This window comes from Nerophis ophidion, linkage group LG11 (genome assembly GCF_033978795.1).
Source record: "Nerophis ophidion isolate RoL-2023_Sa linkage group LG11, RoL_Noph_v1.0, whole genome shotgun sequence".
Classification (NCBI taxonomy): Eukaryota; Metazoa; Chordata; class Actinopteri; order Syngnathiformes; family Syngnathidae; genus Nerophis; species Nerophis ophidion.
The window spans coordinates 67,610,317-67,630,401 of NC_084621.1; the positions used below are offsets into that span (position 1 = coordinate 67,610,317).

At 38.5% G+C, this 20,085-nt stretch overlaps 1 protein-coding gene across 3 annotated transcripts in view; it reads right to left on the reverse strand.

Moving 5' to 3' along the window:
- Positions 1-2,781: 2,781 nt before the first annotated feature.
- The window catches only part of ncalda (neurocalcin delta a), a 74,676-nt gene continuing 57,372 nt past the window's right edge, over positions 2,782-20,085 (reverse strand). For all 3 annotated transcript variants that reach the window (XM_061916559.1, XM_061916558.1, XM_061916557.1), the window contains 3 exons: positions 15,754-15,859; positions 12,436-12,555; positions 2,782-6,198 (listed from right to left, as the gene is read on the reverse strand). In XM_061916559.1, coding sequence (XP_061772543.1) covers positions 12,458-12,555; positions 15,754-15,859 — 204 coding nt within the window. In that variant the 3' untranslated portion in view covers positions 2,782-6,198; positions 12,436-12,457. The remainder of the gene's footprint in view (positions 6,199-12,435; positions 12,556-15,753; positions 15,860-20,085) is intronic.

The window sequence follows — 20,085 nt, forward strand, 5'->3', positions numbered from 1 at the left end:
CTCAAAGATCAATAATGCAGGACACCATTTATTTGAATTATTTAATAGTTTTCAGTAATCACAGTGAAAAGTTAAATAAAATCCTACTAAATATATTTGAGATCTGATTAGTTCCTCACTCATAAAGTGATACATTTTTTTTAATTAATTTTTTTACTTTTAACACCTAAATTTCAAGATCAACTTTCGATATATCTGTGGATTTTAAGTCCAAACTATGATTTTGTTTGTTTTATGCCCTTGTCAAAACGTTGATGTTTTTATATGGCAACCACACAACATATGCAATATCTTTTCCACATAAAACATTTTAAAGTGACAATTTTTCAGTAATAATTCATTATAACATAGATTTTTTTGAGCACTGGAAAAAAAAAGAAAATAAAGACAAAACAAAAAAAAAATTGTCTGCATGGCAGCTTTGTGTCAACATTGCCACTTTTTCTCATTAGATTTCACCTCATTCCACTTTTTTTTTAATGTTTATTTTTTATTCTTGCAATACTATCAATTTTACAATTTTTGCAGAATGTGTGGCGGGCCAGTAAAGGATTAGCTGCGGGCTGAAAAAAGGACACCCCTGGCCTAAATTGACCTATCCATCCATCCATCCATCCAATCTACCATAAAGCCTAATTTGTAACTTTCTGTAAAGAACCGTCTTTGTGGTTTCTTTACAAACTTCAAACCAATGCCATTTGGAAACAGAAGTAAATACACAAAAACAAGTTGGCTACAATAAACATCACATATAAACAAACTTAACACAAACATACAAAATAATAAACAAGGACACAATATATAATCCTTACATAATTTGAAAGAGGAAAATAAATACAATTTCAAGAATGTATATCTTTATTTGAGGTTTTCTCTCGGACCATTAGTGGATATAATATTCTGCATGGGTAATAATTGATACGTTTAGAATATATTTAACATTATGACCAGTCTCAATATCATATTTAAATAAAACATTTTTCCTGCACCTACTTGAATTGTTGCTATTTTATTAAAAAAGCGATTCCGTTTAAAAACCATAAAAGGTGTTCAAAAGATAGGATGGACTTTATTCATCCCATAATGGGAAAATTATGTGGTTGCAGTGCAGATCATAAAGTCCAAAAGACACTTAAAAGTTAAATTTGTTTTAACTATTAAATGAACCTAAAATATGACTTATTTTATCTTTGTGGAAAACATTGGACAAAGTGTGTTGTCAAGCTTATGAGATGCAAGTGTAAGCCACTTGTTTATTTTTCCAATGTTTTTATTTCATAAATGGCTGCAATGATAATGTAAATGAGGGATTTTTTAATCACTGCTATGTTGGAATTCTTATTAATATTAACAAAGTTGTTGATATTCATTTTTGTTTGACTACTTTTGGATTGTTTTGTGTCATGTATAGCGGTATAGCTCGGTTGGTAGAGTGGCTGTGCCAGCAACTTGAGGGTTGCAGGTTTGATTCCCGCTTCTGCCATCCTAGTCACTGCTGTTGTGTCCTTGGGCAAGACACTTTACCCACGGGCGTGATGTCAGGCTGCAAACATCTGCTTTTATTATACACATAATGTAACAATGACATTCATAATTGCCATTTACATACATGTTTCCCCCCGCTGTCCTCTTTCTTACACAACATATTCAGTTTCATAACATTTTTATATTACAAAAAAAAAATAAAAATGAGCGTCACTAAAACCAAGTCACCGCCTTCACTAGCACTGTCATAATAAATTACATAATATATGTAATACATTTGATGACGTTCATGACTTGAAGGCATTTAGCAACCAGGTGAAAAATAACAGGTCAGTGAGTTGCCAACTATTTACAGTGGGGCAAAAAAGTATTTAGTCAGCCAGCGATTGTGCAAGTTCTCCCACTTCAAATGATGACAGAGGTCTGTAATTTTCATCTTAGGTACACTTCAACTGTGAGAGACAGAATTTAAAAAAAAATCCATTAATTCACATTGCAGGAATTTTAAAGAATTTATTTGGTGTAAAATAAGTATTTGGTCAACCATTCAAAGCTCTCACTGATGGAAGGAGGTTTTGGCTCAAAATCTCAGGATACATGGCCCCATTCATTCTTTCCTTAACACGGATCAATCGTCCTGTCCCCTTAGCAGAAAAACAGCCCCAAAGCATGATGTTTCCACCCCCATGCTTCACAGTAGGTGTGGTGTTCTTGGGATGCAACTCGGTATTCTTCTTCCTCCAAACACGACGAGTTGAGTTTATACCAAAATGGATACATGGATGATACAGCAGAGGATTGGGAGAATGTCATGTGGTCAGATGAAACCAAAATAGAACCTTTTGGTATAAACTCATCTTGTCGTGTTTGGAGGAAGAAGAATACTGAGTTGCATCCCAAGAACACCACACCTACTGTGAAGCATGGGGGTGGAAACATCATGCTTTGGGGCTGTTTTTCTGCTAAGGGGACAGGACGATTGATCCGTGTTAAGGAAAGAATGAATGGGGCCATGTATCGTGAGATTTTGAGCCAAAACCTCCTTCCATCAGTGAGAGCTTTGAATGGTTGACCAAATACTTATTTTCCACCAAATAAATTCTTTAAAATTCCTGCAATGTGAATTAATGGATTTTTTTTCACATTCTGTCTCTCACAGTTGAAGTGTACCTATGATGAAAATGACAGACCTCTGTCATCATTTTAAGTGGGAGAACTTGCACAATCGCTGGCTGACTAAATACTTTTTTGCCCCGCTGTAAATGATCTACAGTGAGCTAGACGTGCACCCTGAGGTTCAGGCAGTAAGCAAAACCACAACATTTAATTGGAAATGAAATTCTTGCCTTCTAAAGAGGAGTCTATTTACTATTTAACACAGGATATGCCATACAAAAACCTACAAAAAAATGCAATTATTAACATTTCATTCAACACGTCACAATGTATACATTTATGCAATACTGCTTTTGTTGTGCACAACAATGCCGTTTTGTGTTCCACCAAAAAAAAGATACATTTTTCAGTCTTGTCAATAATACTGACGGGTAGTGCTGAGCCTCACAAGATGGGAACAGAAGCAACACAACATTTGCCAAACACAAGCGCATAAGCAAGTGTTATTAGTCGTAAACTGATCCTGTTTCCCATTTAAAAACATCTAAAAGTGTAAGTAAAATGTTTTTCTTTTTTAAGGAGTAGAAAGAAACCGACTTTTACGTTTGAAATCCTGCAGCAGCATAAATATCATAAAAACACACGAGGTTGGATCTGCATTACAAATTGAGGCGTGCACTTTTTTTTTTTTAAAGCATCGACACTGTCATCAAAAACTTAAAAGTCCTACTGAAAGCCACTACTAGCGACCACGCAGTCCGAACGTTTATACATCAATGATGAAATATTAACATTGCAACACATGCCAATATGGCCGCTTTAGTTTAGTAAATTGCAATTTTTAATTTCCCGCAAAGTTTCCTGTTGAAAAAAATGATGACGCTTATGTTGACGCGTGTTCGTGACGTTATTGGTTGGAGCGGACATTTTATCCCAGCACCACTCACGGCTAAAAGTCGTCCGTTTAAATCGCATAATTACACAGTATTCTGGACATCTGTGTTGCTGAATCTTTTGCAATTTGTTCAATTAATAATGGAGACGTCAAAGAAGAACGCTGTTGGTGGAAAGCGGTGGATTGCAGCTGTCTTTAGCAACCAAAACACAGCCGGTGTTTCTTTGTTTGTTGTGAAGCTTTAATACAGGTGTCGGGCACCTTTTTGGCTGAGAGAGCCAAGAATCCAAATATTTTAAAATGTATTTCCGTAAGAGCCATATCATTTTTTTTTCCAACACTGAACACAATTAAACGCGTGCATTTTTAAGTAAGACCAACATTACTAGAGTATAATAGGTCTCGTATTCTTTGTAATAACGTTGATATTCTGAAGCTAACTGTGGAGAGGGCGTGGCCTGCGGGCCTGCAGCAAAGCGGGTGTGCCAGGACCGGTCTCGAAATCAGCGATAGGTGCGTACATGGCCCACTTGGGCCTTGTTATCTTATCACCTGTCGCTCTGTTATAAGCAGCAGGGTTAGAGCTGGAGCCAGAGCGCGAGCGAGAACAAAAGAGAAAAAGACAATTGCTGGAAAGCAACTGAAAGACTTATTGAAAAATAAAAAAAATATCGTAACCCTGAAAAAGGCTTTCATGTCGGTGCTTGGTGGTCTGAAGAACCCCCTAAAAAAACAATAATAATTAAATCATGCAATTTCTTGAACAAATGCAATAGAAAAAGGGATGGATGGATTCAAATGCATGAGCGTGTTTAATATTTTGAACGTTATTTTTAACATTTTGATTACAAGTGGAATTATTCATTACTTATCGTGTTAAGCAATGTCAGCTCAGATTTATCCGAGAGCCAGATGCAGTCATCAAAAGAGCCACATCTGGTTCCCTACCCCTGCTTTAATATGAATCAGAGCGGTCAAGCGAACATGTTTCTCTACCACATGTCAACCGGCAGGTTTCGGTGAGAAAATTGTGGTAATAAGTCGGCTCTTACCGGAGACATGAGCGGAGCTTGCGTCCTCCTGCAACTGTCAAAGAGGCAGCTGTGACTTTCTTGGCTCCTCCATGGCTTCCATCAGAGACACTGGCGGTCACCACACCCCTCCGACTTTCAGGTATGACTTTATAATCTCACTAAAACACTAGTAACACAATAAGCAGATAAGGGATTTTCCAGAATCATTCTAGTAAATGTGTCTAATAACATCTGAATCGCTCCCACTGCTCTCGCCTTTTTTCTTTTCTTTCTTCTAGTCCAGGAGTAGGGAACCTATGGCTCTAGAGCCAGATGCGGCTCTTTTGATGACTGCATCTGGCTCTCAGATAAATCTTAGCTGACATTGCTTAACACGATAAGTAATTAATAATTCCGCTGGTAATCACAGTGTCAAAAATAAAGTTAAAATTATAAAACATTCTCATGCATTTTAATCCAACCATCCGTTTTCTATTGCACCTGTCCAAGATGTCGCATTAATGGTAAGTATGATATTTATTATTGATTAACTTTAGAATAACAATGTTATTAAAAAGAATAAAATACTTATTATACCTATAATTACTTAAAAATGCACGCATTTAGTTGTATTCAGTGTTAAAAAAATATTATATGGCTGTGACGAAAATACATTTTTAAATATTTGCCTTTCATGGCTCTCTCAGCAAAAAAGGTTCCCGACCCTTGTTCTAGTCTTTCAGTCTCACTATCCTCATCCACAAATCTTTCATCCTCGCTCAAATTAATGGAGAAATCGTTGCTTTCTCGGTCCGAATCGCTCTAGCTGCTGGTGGCTATGATTATAAACAATGTGAGGATGTGAGGAGCTCCTACAACCCGTGATGTCACGCGCACATCGTCTGCTACTTCCGGGACAGGCAAGGCTTTTTTATTAGCGACCAAAAGTTGCGAACTTTATCATCGATGTTCTCTACTGAATCATTTCAGCAAAAATATGGCAATATCGCGAAATGATCAAGTATGACACATAAAATGGACCTGCTGTCTCCGTTTAAATAAGAACATCTCATTTCAGTAGGCCTTTAAGGACCAGAATGTTCTGCTGCTCCTCCTGTTAAAAGACGTCAAAAAAAAAAAAACATGCAAAATCACAGACGTGTTTCATCCTTCATTGTTACATTCGTGAGAACATGCAAAGCTGCAAAAAGTCGCATTTCATTCTTTTTTTTTGTCGTAATGAAATAAAAATCTACACAATTTGCGGAATACACATTAAACATTCTCACAGTATAAAAACGGAAATTAGACGTCCGCTCTGCAGATTAAAATCTCTTACCTAAGGAAGTCCTTTTGTGAAACACAATGATGTCTCTTTTTCCTTCATTATGGTGCACTGCTGTCTACTATGCACATTAGTGGTAATGGAGCCTCTTTTAGCCATCGGTGAGCTTTTCGAAAACCGCAAGAAGGCCCAGCTTTTGGGAGCCTGCGGGGAATTAGACAAACTGCTCAAGAGCTGGAAAGTGTGCACGTCTTTGAAGTCTTCAACATAAACTGGAGGTCTCTCATCTTCTTCGTCGTGTACTTGTCGTTTTTCATCATCAGACGTCCCCAGAGTGTAAGGTGAAGAGCATTATGGATCAGCCATAGAGGCACCGAAGAACACATTGTGGCAGGAACTGAAAGCTAGAATGAGAATTGGAACATTTTTAAATCTGGCCATGAAATATAGAAACAGTGAAGGGGTGAACACGAAGGAGTTATGGCGGCCTGTACAACAGTCGTGAGCTTCATGGCTGTTAAGGTACTAACTCCTTTGAATTGAGTTTTTTTACTTTAAATGACAAAAATCAGTGTTAATAAAGGAGATATCAGTCCCATATCAGCAAAAATACAAGATTCGGATTGTATCGGCTTATATCTCCTATAAAATCTCAGATACGAGCAGTCCTGCCGAGTGTTTACTTGTGCAAAACTGGGCAGCCAGTTAACATCTAGCATATTTTCCAGACTATAAGTGGCACTTAAAATCCTTTTTCCCCCTCAATACTCAACAGTGCGCCTTATAACCCGGTGCACCTAATGTAAGGAAGAAGTTTGGTTGAGCTTACTCACCTCGAAGCAATTTTATCTGGTACATTGCGTAAAGACAAGTGTGACCAGTAGATGGCAGTCAAACATAAGAGATAATTGTAGGCTGCACCGTTTGATTTGCTTCAACATACGAGTATAATCATGGTGTGTGTAGAAGGTAAAACATATTATCTGACGTTTCATTTCGCAATATTAAGCAGAAGCACCTTTTTTTTAACGTTTTGATACTTGTTGATCTGTATTTGGGATTAGCATAAATCCTGAACAATTGCGCGCGTCAGCATTTCTAGTCGATAAGCTTTTTCTTTTTCTCTATATTCTTGTTATGGTAAATTCATCCTCCACTGTTGCCATTTCTAATATAAAGTAGTGTAAAGTTCTTACTTATATTCTGTCAGTAAACTTGCCATGAAAGTGCTAAAACGTACCGGTGTGCGTAGTGATTTTACATAATTCACCCAAAGAACTTTAGTTATTAGAGTTCAGGTCGGACGTTTTTTCACGGGACACATTTCCGGTGTTGTTGTTTCCGGACGAGGAGCTGCGGCTCCGTTATTGATTTAAGTAAAGTCTGAATGTCATTAAAACAGTTAGCTCCATTTTTTGACACTTCTTCCACTCCCGTCCTTGCACGCTACACCGAAGATGGTCTGTTAAACATAATCTATGCAACATTTTGACCAAAAGAACCACCATTACATGTTATGTAGACCACAAGGAAGTGTTTTACATTTAGAAAAAAATAATAACATGACTCCTTTAATGCGCCCTATAATCCGGTGCGCTTTATATATGAAAAAAGATAAAAAATAGACCATTCATCGGCAGTGCGCCTCATAATCTAGTGTGTCCTATGGTCCGGAAAATACGGTAATTGCCCTCCAATGGGCACACAAGGTTGTTCTTTTCTTCTATTTCAGTCACGTCATGTACAAAAGGTAAGGCCAGCAGCTACAAAGAGCTCGCAGCTACACAACAGCTAAGCACACAATAACACACAAGCTAGACATACATAATGCTGTCTCTTAGGATGTCCTAAACACCAAATTTTGTCCTCACATCCGATCTGAATTTGATTCTCAATCCGATGACTTATACAATTGAACATGTTTTAGCAAGTAACTAAAGCAAAAAACGTTGTACCGATCCGTTGTGGTGAAGAAGGAGCTGAGCCGGAAGGCAAAGCTCTCAATTTACCGGTCGATCTACGTTCCCATTTTCACCTATGGTCATGAGCTTTGGGTCATGACCGAAAGGATAAGATCACGGGTACAAGCGGCCCAAATGAGTTTCCCTCTCCCTTAGAGATAGGGTGAGAAGCTCTGCCATCCGGGAGGAACTCAAAGTAAAGCCGCTGCTCCTTCACATCGAGAGGAGCCAGATGAGGTGGTTCGGGCATCTGGTCAGGATGCCACCCGAACGCCTCCCTAGGGAGGTGTTTAGGGCACGTCCAACCGGTAGGAGGCCACGGGGAAGACCCAGGACACGTTGGGAAGACTATGTCTCCCGGCTGGCCCGGGAACGCCTCGGGATCCCCCGGGAAGAGCTAGACTAAGTGGCTGGGGAGAGGGAAGTCTGGGTTTCCCTGCTTAGGCTGTTGCCCCCGCGACCCGACCTCGGATAAGCGGAAGATGATGGATGGATGGATAAAGCAAAAAACAAAAACAAACACAGTTTTATCCAGCTTATCTATTGAACGTAGAATTTGCTAGTATAGATTTAGTACTATATGTGTGGTATTGAATGCTACATACAAGTATTCTAATAAAATAAAGAGGCTAGTGCGTAACAACTAAATAAAAGCAAAATCGACTATTGGCTACTATTTAAATAACTTGGGTTTTGCCCCAAAGCCTTCCTGACACAGTCTCTGAGTTCGTAACAACAACAATAACAAAAAACAGCAAATAAAAGGGATATTTACCGTATTTTTCGGATTATAAATCGCTCCGGAGTATACGTCGCACCGGCCAAAAATGCATAATAAAGAAGGAAAAAAACATATATACGTCGCATTTTTGGGTGAAATTTATTTGATAAAATCCAACACCCAGAATAAACATTTGAAAGGCAATTTAAAATAAATAAAAAATAGTGAACAACAGGCTGAATAAGTGTAGGTTATATGATGCATAAATAACCAACTGAGAAGGTGCCTGCTATGTTAACCTAACATATTATGGTAAGAGTCATTCAAATAACTATAACATATAGAACATGCTATATGTTTACCAAACAATCTGTCACTCCTAATCGATGAAATCTTCTTCCTCGATGTCGCTTCTAAACAACTCTGCCAACTCCAAAGGTATGCGCCGCTTCCTCTTGTCGTTTTCTGCTGCATATTTCACTACATCCAGCTTGTAATCTGCAGTACATGATTTCCTTTCCGGTGCCATTTTTGTTCAGCCCTTCTCAGTTTTTATAAGTTACCGCCAACGTTGAAATGATCCATTTTAATAGCTACGGCAGTAACATATAGCATATAGCAGTTAGCATCCCATGACCCACAATGCACTTCTGCCATGACCCTCCCCTGCCAAATTCTTATTGGTTGACGTGTGTGTGGCGATCGCTGACATTTTCTTCGTCTCTTCCGCGAATGCGATAAATAATATTATTTGATATTTTACGGTAATGTGTTAATAATTTCACACACAAGTCGCTCCGAGGTATATGTCCCACCCCCCGCCAAACTATGAAAAAATACGGTAATAAAAAACATAAGAAATTAAAATACCACATTAGAATCACTAAATATCGATAGTATCAACATCTGGATTGATGGTCCCTTCTTTACATTGAAGCTTAAGCAGTTAGCTGCCTGTGCCATCCTGCTTGCTGTGTGTGCATAAGATGCATAGCCATTCGTTTTCCTCAAGTCCTCCAGTGATAATAGTACATGGAAGAAACGTAGTTTGTTTTCCACCATGGTGGTGAGCATTATAATCTTAGAAGCAATTTTGCACTGTGGACACATGACACGTCTGTTGCAACTTTCTACCAAATTCGAGCCGGTTTTCTGGCAAGCCATGCACCCTCTTAAAATTATGCTACTCTAGCATGTATGTTTTTTATTCATTTGATTTAACCAAGAAAAAAATCCCATTGAGATTAAAAACTTATTTTTCAAGGGAGTCCTGGCTAAGAGGCAGCAAAGTTACACATTAAATGGACATCAAGTAAAACAGTTACAGATAACTGAGGCTCCTTCAAATGCTCTGTTTAGATTTAAAAGCATTTAGGATAAAAATTCAGTCAGCTACCAGTCTCTTTGTAACAAGTTCCAAGCACAAGAAGCTGCATAGACAAAAGCTTTTTTCAAGGTAAGAAAAAGGGACAGAGACCAATAGCTGATCGTTGGATCTCAGTACATAAGAGTCCGTACTTCTCTGTGAAATCAATGCACAAAGAAGAATATGGAAATGTAGCTGTCTCTCCCTGAGCGTGCATACCCTTGAAAGGAATCTTTCACAAGAGTAGAATCTTCAGGCATGTAAGTACTGGGACACAGCTGTGGTAAAGATCCTTGGAACTTGGCAGCTAATCAGCTGATCAGTAAAAAAAAAAAAAAAGCAAATATTCCCCTATCCGATCTCAAATATAAACAATATTGTAGACTAAAACATGGCATTTGTCAGTATGAACAAGTCTAAAATAATTATACTTGTATATTACTTACAGACACAAAGTCTTCAAGGTAGAAGAAGCGTATTACAATGTATCCCAGTAACAAACATGTTGACATCATAATGAGCGTAATGAATTATTGTGGCCACTAGATGTCGCCAAATTACCACTCGATTTTAACTTAATTAAAGACAGCACACGTCTATTCCAGACTGTTAATAATAAATAGGTTACTGTTTTTCATACTTATTATTGTTTTCGGTTTGACTATTTTCACTTGATCAAGACTTTCCCAACGTTTCAAACTACTAAATAATAAAAGTATGTATGATTTACCCTGTAGCGAATCAATATCTGTAAACGACAAAATATAGTATTATCCGGACCTAATGGTCTATTTTCAATATTTTTTCATATGAACGGTACACCGGTTTATAGGGCGCATTAAAGGCCTACTGAAAGCCACTACTAGCGACCACGCAGTCTGATAGTTTATATATCAATGATGAAATATTAACATTGCAACACATGCCAATACGGCCGCTTTAGTTTACTAAATTGCAATTTTAAATTTCCCGCGAAGTGTCGTGTTGAAAACGTCGCGGTATGATGACGTCACCGGTTGTAGCGGACATTATTTTCCAGCCCGATCCAAGCTATATGTGGTCTGCTTTAATCGCATAATAACACAGTATTCTGGAAATCTGTGTTGCTGAATCTTTTGCAATTTGTTCAATTAATAATGGAGAAGTCAAAGTAGGAAGATGGGAGGTGGGAAGCTTTTAGCCTTTAGCCACACAAACACAGCCGGTGTTTCGTTGTTTAAAATTCCCGAAGATGAAGCTTTACTATGGATCAGAGCGGTCAAGCGAACATGAATCCCGACTACATGTCAACCGGCAGTTTTCGGTGAGAAAATTGTGGTAATAAGTCACCTCTTACCGGAGACATCAGCGGAGCTTGCGCCGTCCATGCAGCTGCCTTGACTTCCCTCAGAGACTCTGACGTCAACACACCCGTGGCCACACCCCTCCGACTTCAGGTACTATTTAATCTCACTAAAACACTAGCAACACAATAGCAGATAAGGGATTTCCCAGAATTATCCTAGTAAATGTGTCTAAAAACATCTGAATCGCGCTCACTGCCCTCACCTTTTTTTCTAGTCCTTCACTCTAAATTTCCTCATCCATGAATCTTTCATCCTTGCTCAAATTAATGGCAAAATTGTCGCTTTCTCTGTCTAAATTCCTCTCACTGCTGGTGGCTTATATTATAAACAATGTGAGGATGTGAGGAGCCCTCACACCGGTGACGTCACGTGCACATCGTCTGCTACTTCCGGTAAAGACAAGGCTTTTTTATTAGCGACCAAAACTTTATCGTCGATGTTCTCTACGAAATCCTTTCAGCAAAAATATGGCAATATCGCGAAATGATCAAGTATGACACATAGAATGGACCTGCTGTCCCCGTTTAAATAAGAACATCTCATTTCAGTAGGCCTTTAAAGGAGTCACACTTCATAGCTTACCAAAGTCGTACTAAAACATGTTGATAGATTTTTGAGCGCTGTGTGTAATGTTCTATATTGTCAATGGAACATATAAAATGTTGGTGTTGTTTACTTGAATGATATTGCCATCATACCTCCTACCATGTATCTCTTATGTTTGACTGCCATCTACTGGCCGCACTTGTCATTACACCACGTACCAAATAAAATTGCTTCAAGGTCGGTGAGCAAAACCAGAATTATTCCGTACATTAGGCGCACCGAGATTTAAGGGAAACTGTCGAGTTTTGAGAAAAAAAAAGATTTTAAATGTGCCTTATAATCCGGAAAATACAGTAGTCAAGGCTCCAATATCGATATTGTACCAAAAGTGAAAAGAAAAAGTCCAGAAAAAGCTCTGTTACTTTGTTTTAAATGTAGATTCAATTTGTATTCCACAACAAAGAGGTAGGACGATAGCGTAGTGCATGTTCTTATCTGCTCATACTGAATATTAGGCTTACTGGGGACTGTAAATTATTGGTAAGTGTAAATATGGTTGTTTGTCTCTATGCGCCCTGTGATTGACTGGTGACCAGGCCAGGGTGTACCCTGCACCCCCCCTCCAAAGTCAGCTGGGATAGGCTACAACTCCTCCACAACCCTAATCAGGCAGTATAGAAAATAGATATTGTACAAATTACCTTACAAGCTGATGCCTCATCTTCAAAACTGTCCAGCACTGCTGGGGTCACACTGTAACAGGCGTACAATGGAGGGGTCACTCTTTGCTCCCTTGATGAACTCCTCCAGCGACAGCTTACCTAAAACAACACATACTAAAAAGTCAGTTTGGATTGCCGGAAATATGTCCCTGTCACGCCTGTAAGTTTATGTTTTGGTTTTGGTCAGGTTATGTTTAGTTTTTTGGACTGTCTTGGCACTTCCTGGTTTGTTTTCGTCTCCATGCCAACTCATTAGTTTTCACCTGTCATGTCACGTCCCTGTCCTCAGCCTCACACCTGTTTTCACTAATTATCATAGCTACTTAAGTCACTCTTTTTCTTGTCTTCATTCTGGGATCTTCACACACTCACACACGCTACCATGCTGTTGCTACCTTCAGGTTCTCGAACACCTCGTTATTCATGCCCCTTGTTTCGCTCCAAGTAAGTTTTTGTATTTATGCCTCAGTGCTAGTATTGTTTTGTTTATGCCACAACCACTGTCTTTTGTTTCGTTTGTATATAGTCACGCCATCGTGCTGTTTAAGTTTATAGTTAATTGTCTTTCATGCCATCGAGCAAGTGTTTTTGTTTTCCCAGTTTTGTATATATTATATAAATAAAAGATATACTCACAGTCACGTCTCGCCCGTGCAAATCATTCTTTGCATCGAAGAAACAACTTTAATCCAAGCCAAGTTGTGACAGTGCCTAAGAAATTAAAATTGAACTCGATGCAGCAATTTCTGTAGAAATTGTGTGTAAATGCTGAAAAGTTGATACTAAACTGAAATGTTGATGAAATGCTAAACAAATGGTAGAAAGTGTGAATACATTGATGAAATATGCAATAAATGTTAAAGGACTAGCATAAAACGTTAACATGGGAACAGTTAACGTGCTGTACTTCCAACATGTTGGAAGTACAGGGACCCAGGATGGACCGCTCGCCTGTGTATCGGTTGGGGACATCTCTACGCTGCTGATCTCCGCCTCCGCTTGAGATGGTTTCCTGTGGACGGGACTCTCGCTGCTGTCTCGGATCCGCTTTGAACTGAACTCTCGCGGCTGTGTTGGAGCCACTATGGATTGAACTTTCACAGTATCATGTTAGACCCGCTCGACATCCATTGCTTTCGGTCCCCTAGAGGGGGGGGGTTGCCCACATCTGAGGTCCTCTCCAAGGTTTCTCATAGTCAGCATTGTCACTGGCGTCCCACTGGATGTGAATTCTCCCTGCCCACTGGGTGTGAGTTTTCCTTGCCCTTTTGTGGGTTCTTCCGAGGATGTCGTAGTCGTAATGGTTTGTACAGTCCTTTGAGACATTTTGTGATTTAGGGCTATATAAATAAACATTGATTGATTGATTGAACATCGCGGCATGTCATCAAATCTATAACAATTTAATCAAAACGTAGAAAATTGTCTACAAAAATAGCATAAAATGTTGGCAAGCTGACAATAGCATGCTAACATAACAATTGGCATACTTCCCAGATGGCGGCAAGTAACAAAGTAACAAAATCCATTATTATTAGGTTAAAATATACCAAATTAGTTAAACCGCTAATGATAGCATGCTGATATGGAAAACCTTAGCATTTTTCCAAGATGGTGCCATGTCATAAAATGCAAATCAGATTAAAACGTACACATTTAGCTACAAAACTAGCATAAACTATTAGCATGCTAACAATAGCAAGCTAACAGAATATACAACCAACATAGTGGCAAGTTACAAAATCCATGATTATTAGGTTAAAACATACAAAATTTACTAAAATGCTACTATAAAATTTTACCAAGCTAACGTTGGCATGATAACATTAGCATGCTATCATGAGATCAGTTATGTAATCTGAGTTTCTCTTTTAATTACATCTGTCCACATGCCTATGATCTCTTTATTTGACCATCCTTTTGTATTTTCGTTTTGCTCGTCCTGTTTCTAAGCTTGCAAGTTTAGAACTGTATTTACTTTTTGAGGAACCAAATCTTACTATAGGGCAGTGCTTCTTAACCTTGTTGGAGGTACCGAACCCCACAGTTTCATATGCGCATTCACCGAACCCTTCTTTAGTGAAAAATACAATTCAAATGTTTTTTTCAAATTCAAGACAGTTACCGTATTTTTCGGACTATAAGTCAAGGTTTTTTTTCATAGTTTGGCCGTGGGTTGTCCGAAAAATACGGTATATATTTTTGGTAACACTTTAGTATGGGGAACATATTCTAAGTAGGGTTGCAACTAACAACTAATTTGATAATCGATTAATCTGTCGATTATTACTTCGATTAATCGATTAATAATTGGATAAAAGAGACAAAATACATTTAAATCCTTTCCAGTATTTCAATGAAAAACAGCATACTGGTACCATACTTATTTTGATTATTGTTTTTAAATGTTGCAGTATATAAATATAAAGGTTTATTAAAAAAAAAAATATATATATATATATATATTTTCAAATAAATAAAAAAAGTAGCCTCTGCGCATAGCATAGATCCAAAGAATCGATGACTAAATTAATCGCCAACTATTTTTATAATCGATTTAATCGATTAGTTGTTGCAGCCCTAATTCTAAGTAACAAAGACTTGATTTAGAGTTATTTGTTTAGGGTTAGAGTTAGGGCCAGGGTTAGAGAGTTAGGGTTATAATAAGGCTATGCTGAATAAGGCATTAATACGTATTTAATAATGACTAGTTAAGAGCAAATATGTTACTAATTTGCACGTTAATAAGCAACTAATTAATGGTGAATATGTTCCCCATACTAAAATGTTACCATGTTTTTTTACTGGTGCACAAAATGAACCGTGCATGAACATCACCTTGTTCAAACAACAAAACCAACACAGTGCATGAACTCACAACAAATTACTTCTCCTGTTGCCGTATCCGCAATACGCCGATAGGGAGAAGTTTTTATTTACACGATGAGTCGGGTGTGGTTTGACCTCCGCCGAACCCCTGAGCCCGACTCACCGAACCCCCAAGGTTCGATCGAACCCAGGTTAAGAACCATTGCTATAGGGGTCGAATCACCCCAAATCAGGCCAAGGTGTTAAAATCAAAATAATAAATTGTCCAACAAATAAATGTAATGAAATATACATATATACATACATATATATATATATACATATATATATATATATATATATATATATATATATATATATATATATATATATATATATATATATATATATATATATATATAAAACAATGGTAAACCTACTAAATAAGAGTCAAACTATTAAACCGGCAGAAAATAAAGCAAAGTCTACCATCTCTGTTGGTGTCCATTTGCCTGAAGATCTTCTCTGTCCTTTTCTCGGGGGTTGACTCATCCTCCGGCATCTTCATCACAGACGACACCATCTTATAAATAGCCTACATAAAAAAATTTAAAATAAATAACATGTAAATGACTTTTCTCAATCACCTAGATGAAAGTTGACAGTTATTCAGCAGACATGAATATTTAACATGTATTACACAACACGGGTAAAGGCATACACAAACTTAAATAACTTTTTTTCTGTCCAGTCCAGTTACTCGGGCAAATAATATGTTTGATGTAGATGCCTATATTTGTTGTGCAGATTTACTTTACAAAAGAGAAGTGTGGGATACTTCTATTATTGCCCTATTTATATTAGACTTTACTAAATGGATTTGCATAAATGTTTGGTGCAGTCGGACCTGAGCAAGAGGAGGTAGAAAGAGGACAAAATAAATATATATGTAATAAAATAAAACAAATATAATACGATATGCATAAATATGATACGAAAAGTGATAGCAAAGATGCAGTTAGTGAAGTAAATATTAATAACAGAGAAAAGATAATGAACATTATTGCACTACAATTGGAGCAATAAAATAGCAATAGAATGAGCGCTATTGGAAATGAATAATAATAAGAATTATGTCTATTATCAACAGTACATTTGTTTCAAATGCAACAATACATATATGTAATGATAACTTGTACTACAAAATAAAGCAGATCAATGGAGGGGAAGAAAGAGAAGCAAACTGTATTAACCTTGTAGATTGTTATACTTCGTCAGTGTGCCATGTTTTACCCAGTTTCCCCTAGGTCCTAACAGTAGAGAAACTACGGCCCGTGGGCCAAATCCGACCCGTTAGTCCCTTTAATCCGGCCCGGCAAATATTAAAACAGAATTGAGTAAAGATCTGTTTTGAAAATTACCACAATAAAACTGACACTAGACTTCGATGCAGTGGCAAAGAAGGATGATCAGCAACACTGCTTCCACTAAAAGATAATGTAAGTATTAAACTTTTAATACCATTATTATGTTTCTCTGATGTTCTGATATGATATTGTTAAAATAGATGTTTTATGATTAAAATAGCCCATGTTTGAGAAGCCTGCTCTTATGTCCAACATATATGATATGCTCTGAAATGCATCATGTGGCCCCTTAGCCAAAAGTTTTGCCCACCTCTGCCCTAGAGGAACATTTGATATGTTTGATGAGATGTAATTATATGCATGAGTGTATGTATGCATATCTGCATGTATATGTACAGTATGTGTATATGTATGCTTGTACAGTGAATGTGACTCTGCCCCGCCCCACCAGTAACCGGGCCACCCCGAAGAGCACAGGGTCACAGGAACCACCCACTCCACCTGCAGGGACCCCAACAATGGAGATAAAACATTCAGCAACTGCCCTGACGGCTCCTCCCCCGGAGGGAAGAGAAGCAGAAAAATAAAACAGAAAGAAAAGAGATCACAGACACGCTGACACACAAGGTCACGACCACAGCAGCTGGCCACCTTGCAACACTATAGAAAACCCTGCAGTGCATCAAGCTACACGCAGCCTGGCTGCAGTAGCCTGAGGTGCCGACCCCCGCCAGATGAGCAGGACTCAAGAGTGCCCAGGGGAAGAAATGTATATATATATATATATATATGAAAGACTTAGACTTAGACAAAATTATATATATATTACATACATAAATACACATATACATACAAACACATATGTAAACAAATCCATATACAGGTCTGCGGGGTGAACCCATTGTCCACCAAGGACCAGCCGATCCCGATATACATACATACATACATACATATATATATATATATATATATATATATATATATATATACACTCTGTATATACATACATATATACATATATATATATATTTATTCGGAGCTATATTCAGGCTTGCCACTGACTGTTTGTGTTTTAGTTTTTCCCCTGCGTGTTTAGTATTTCCTGTTTTTAGTTCCTGTCAGCGCTCTTATTTTGTCTGTTTCCTGTTTTTTCCCTGTGCGCTGTTTCCCCTCAGCTGCGGCTGTTTGGCACCTGGCCACACCTGGTGTCAATCAGCCCCCTCCTATTTGTACCTGCTGTTGTCCTCCAGTCAGGGCTGGATTATTGTCAAGTCGATGTCACTTCTTGGCGCTCTAATCGTGTCGTATCTTTGCAGCGTAGCGGTAAGCTATATTTCGTTAGGTGTTTGTACCTTACTGTTTTTTGTTCCCTGCTTCCAAGTTTGTTTTCATATTACATGTACGACTTCTGTTTACTACTCGATCCCTGCTAGCTTCCACGCTAAGCCTTTTTGTTTGTTATCCGCCCACGTGCGCGCCTTTTGTTTGTACCTTTTGTTTGTTTTTGTCTTAGTATTTAAATCAAATCATGTTTTCTCACTCCATGCCTGCCTCCATCTCTGCATCTTGGGGTTCGTCACCAACAGCGATGAAGTCACTTTATCGATGGGAAAATGCATTTTTAGACAATACGATTTGCTTGAGCAGCTAGGACACACCGAGAGTAACAAGCGGTAGACAGTGGATTAGAAATGACAGATTTGAAAAAATATTTATAAAAAAATGTTTTTGTATTTATTTTTTTTTAGACTTGGGACTTCCCGCGGGCCGTAGTTTGGGGACCCCTGTGTTACAATGTCTTTGCGGGTGCAGGCAATGTTAAACCGACTTCACATTGAGTTGTGAATGATCGCCATGGCAATCCATATTTACTCCTAAAGTACAGAAGAGTTTTGAAAAAAATTACATCTTGGACACACCTACTGTACAACAAATACAGTACGGTTTGAGTTTATTTTGAACATGCATACAATTACAAGATTTCAATGCATCACGGAACGAGTTAACTCATAAGTTGAGGTACTATAGTACTTTATTTCAAAACCAAAGTCATAAAAACCTCTTACTCTCAAAAGTACTTCTCGGTTGTACTGGACATTTATATGCAATGGTTGGCTCCCAGTAAAAATATGTCCCCTATTTGAGATAATTACTGAAATGACAAACACACACATGTGGAACAATCAGTGTAGTGATTGAGCTCACTGTGTCCCTGCAGGCTGCTCGGTGGTAATCATTGAAATCATAGCCCACTTTTGCTTTCTGTAGTAGGGAGGCGGCTGTGCGGAGAATGATAGCTGACATGTGAGCAGAGTGTTGATTGTGATTACAGGGCAGTAGCAGCTTTAAATAGGGGATGGTGATGCCTCCTACTACAAGCGAGGCAGCTCATCCTCTGAGTCATAAAAGAGCCGAGAGATTACAAGTTATAATACTGTCCCCAGAGGAGCTGGGTCATAGTAGAGACCTGCACTTGTTCTTCTGAGCAGTGTAGAAAAAGGATGGAAGGGCAGTCTAGGATTGTACTTAATAGGGACTGGACTTTTACCATTCACAATCCCCATGTAAGACAATAACACATGTTTTTCTTTTTCTAAGGCATTCTAGTTTGTAATATACTGCAAGTGCAAGGTGGCCCTCTAAAGAAACATTCGAAAATCACCAACAACACTCCATATACATCTCGTGACCTGAATATTGACCAAGTATTAGAGATATTGTTGCTATAAGTGCTAAGGCCCAGGAACTACTTTTAGCAGCGCATTAATCCCATAGATGTAACAAGCTTATGCAGTTACTGACACACCGAGCCTCCGCTGCTGCTTCGCCTCTTGAGTTGGTGAAAGATAATTTGAGATTAAAAAACATACCTCTTATTTGTTAAATAGAAGAACATGGTTAAAAACTGAGAAGTTGATCACCTTTGACATTCAATTCAAACCTGAAGATGGCGAGAAAAGACACGAAAATACGCACGTTTCGTTTTTTATTTTTCACCTGCGCAAGGATTATGCCATCCATCCATTTTCTACCGCTTATTCCCTTTTGGGGTCGCTGGCGCCTATCTCAGCTACAATCGGGCGGAAGGCGCGGTACACCCTGGACAAGTCGCCACCTCATCGCAGGGCCAACACAGATAAACAGACAACATTCACACTCACATTCACACGCTAGGGCCAATTTAGTGTTGCCAATCAACCTATCCCCAGGTGCATGTCTTTGGAAGTGGGAGGAAGCCGGAGTACCCGGAGGGAACCCACGCAGTCACGGGGAGAACATGCAAACTCCACACAGAAAGATCCTGAGCCTGGGATTGAACCCAGGACTGCAGTACCTTCGTATTGTGAGGCAGACGCACTAACCCCTCTGCCACCGTGAAACCCATAAAAAAATGAAGATTATGAATAATAAACCGAAGATTATGAAGAATAAACAACTCATCAGTCGACACCCC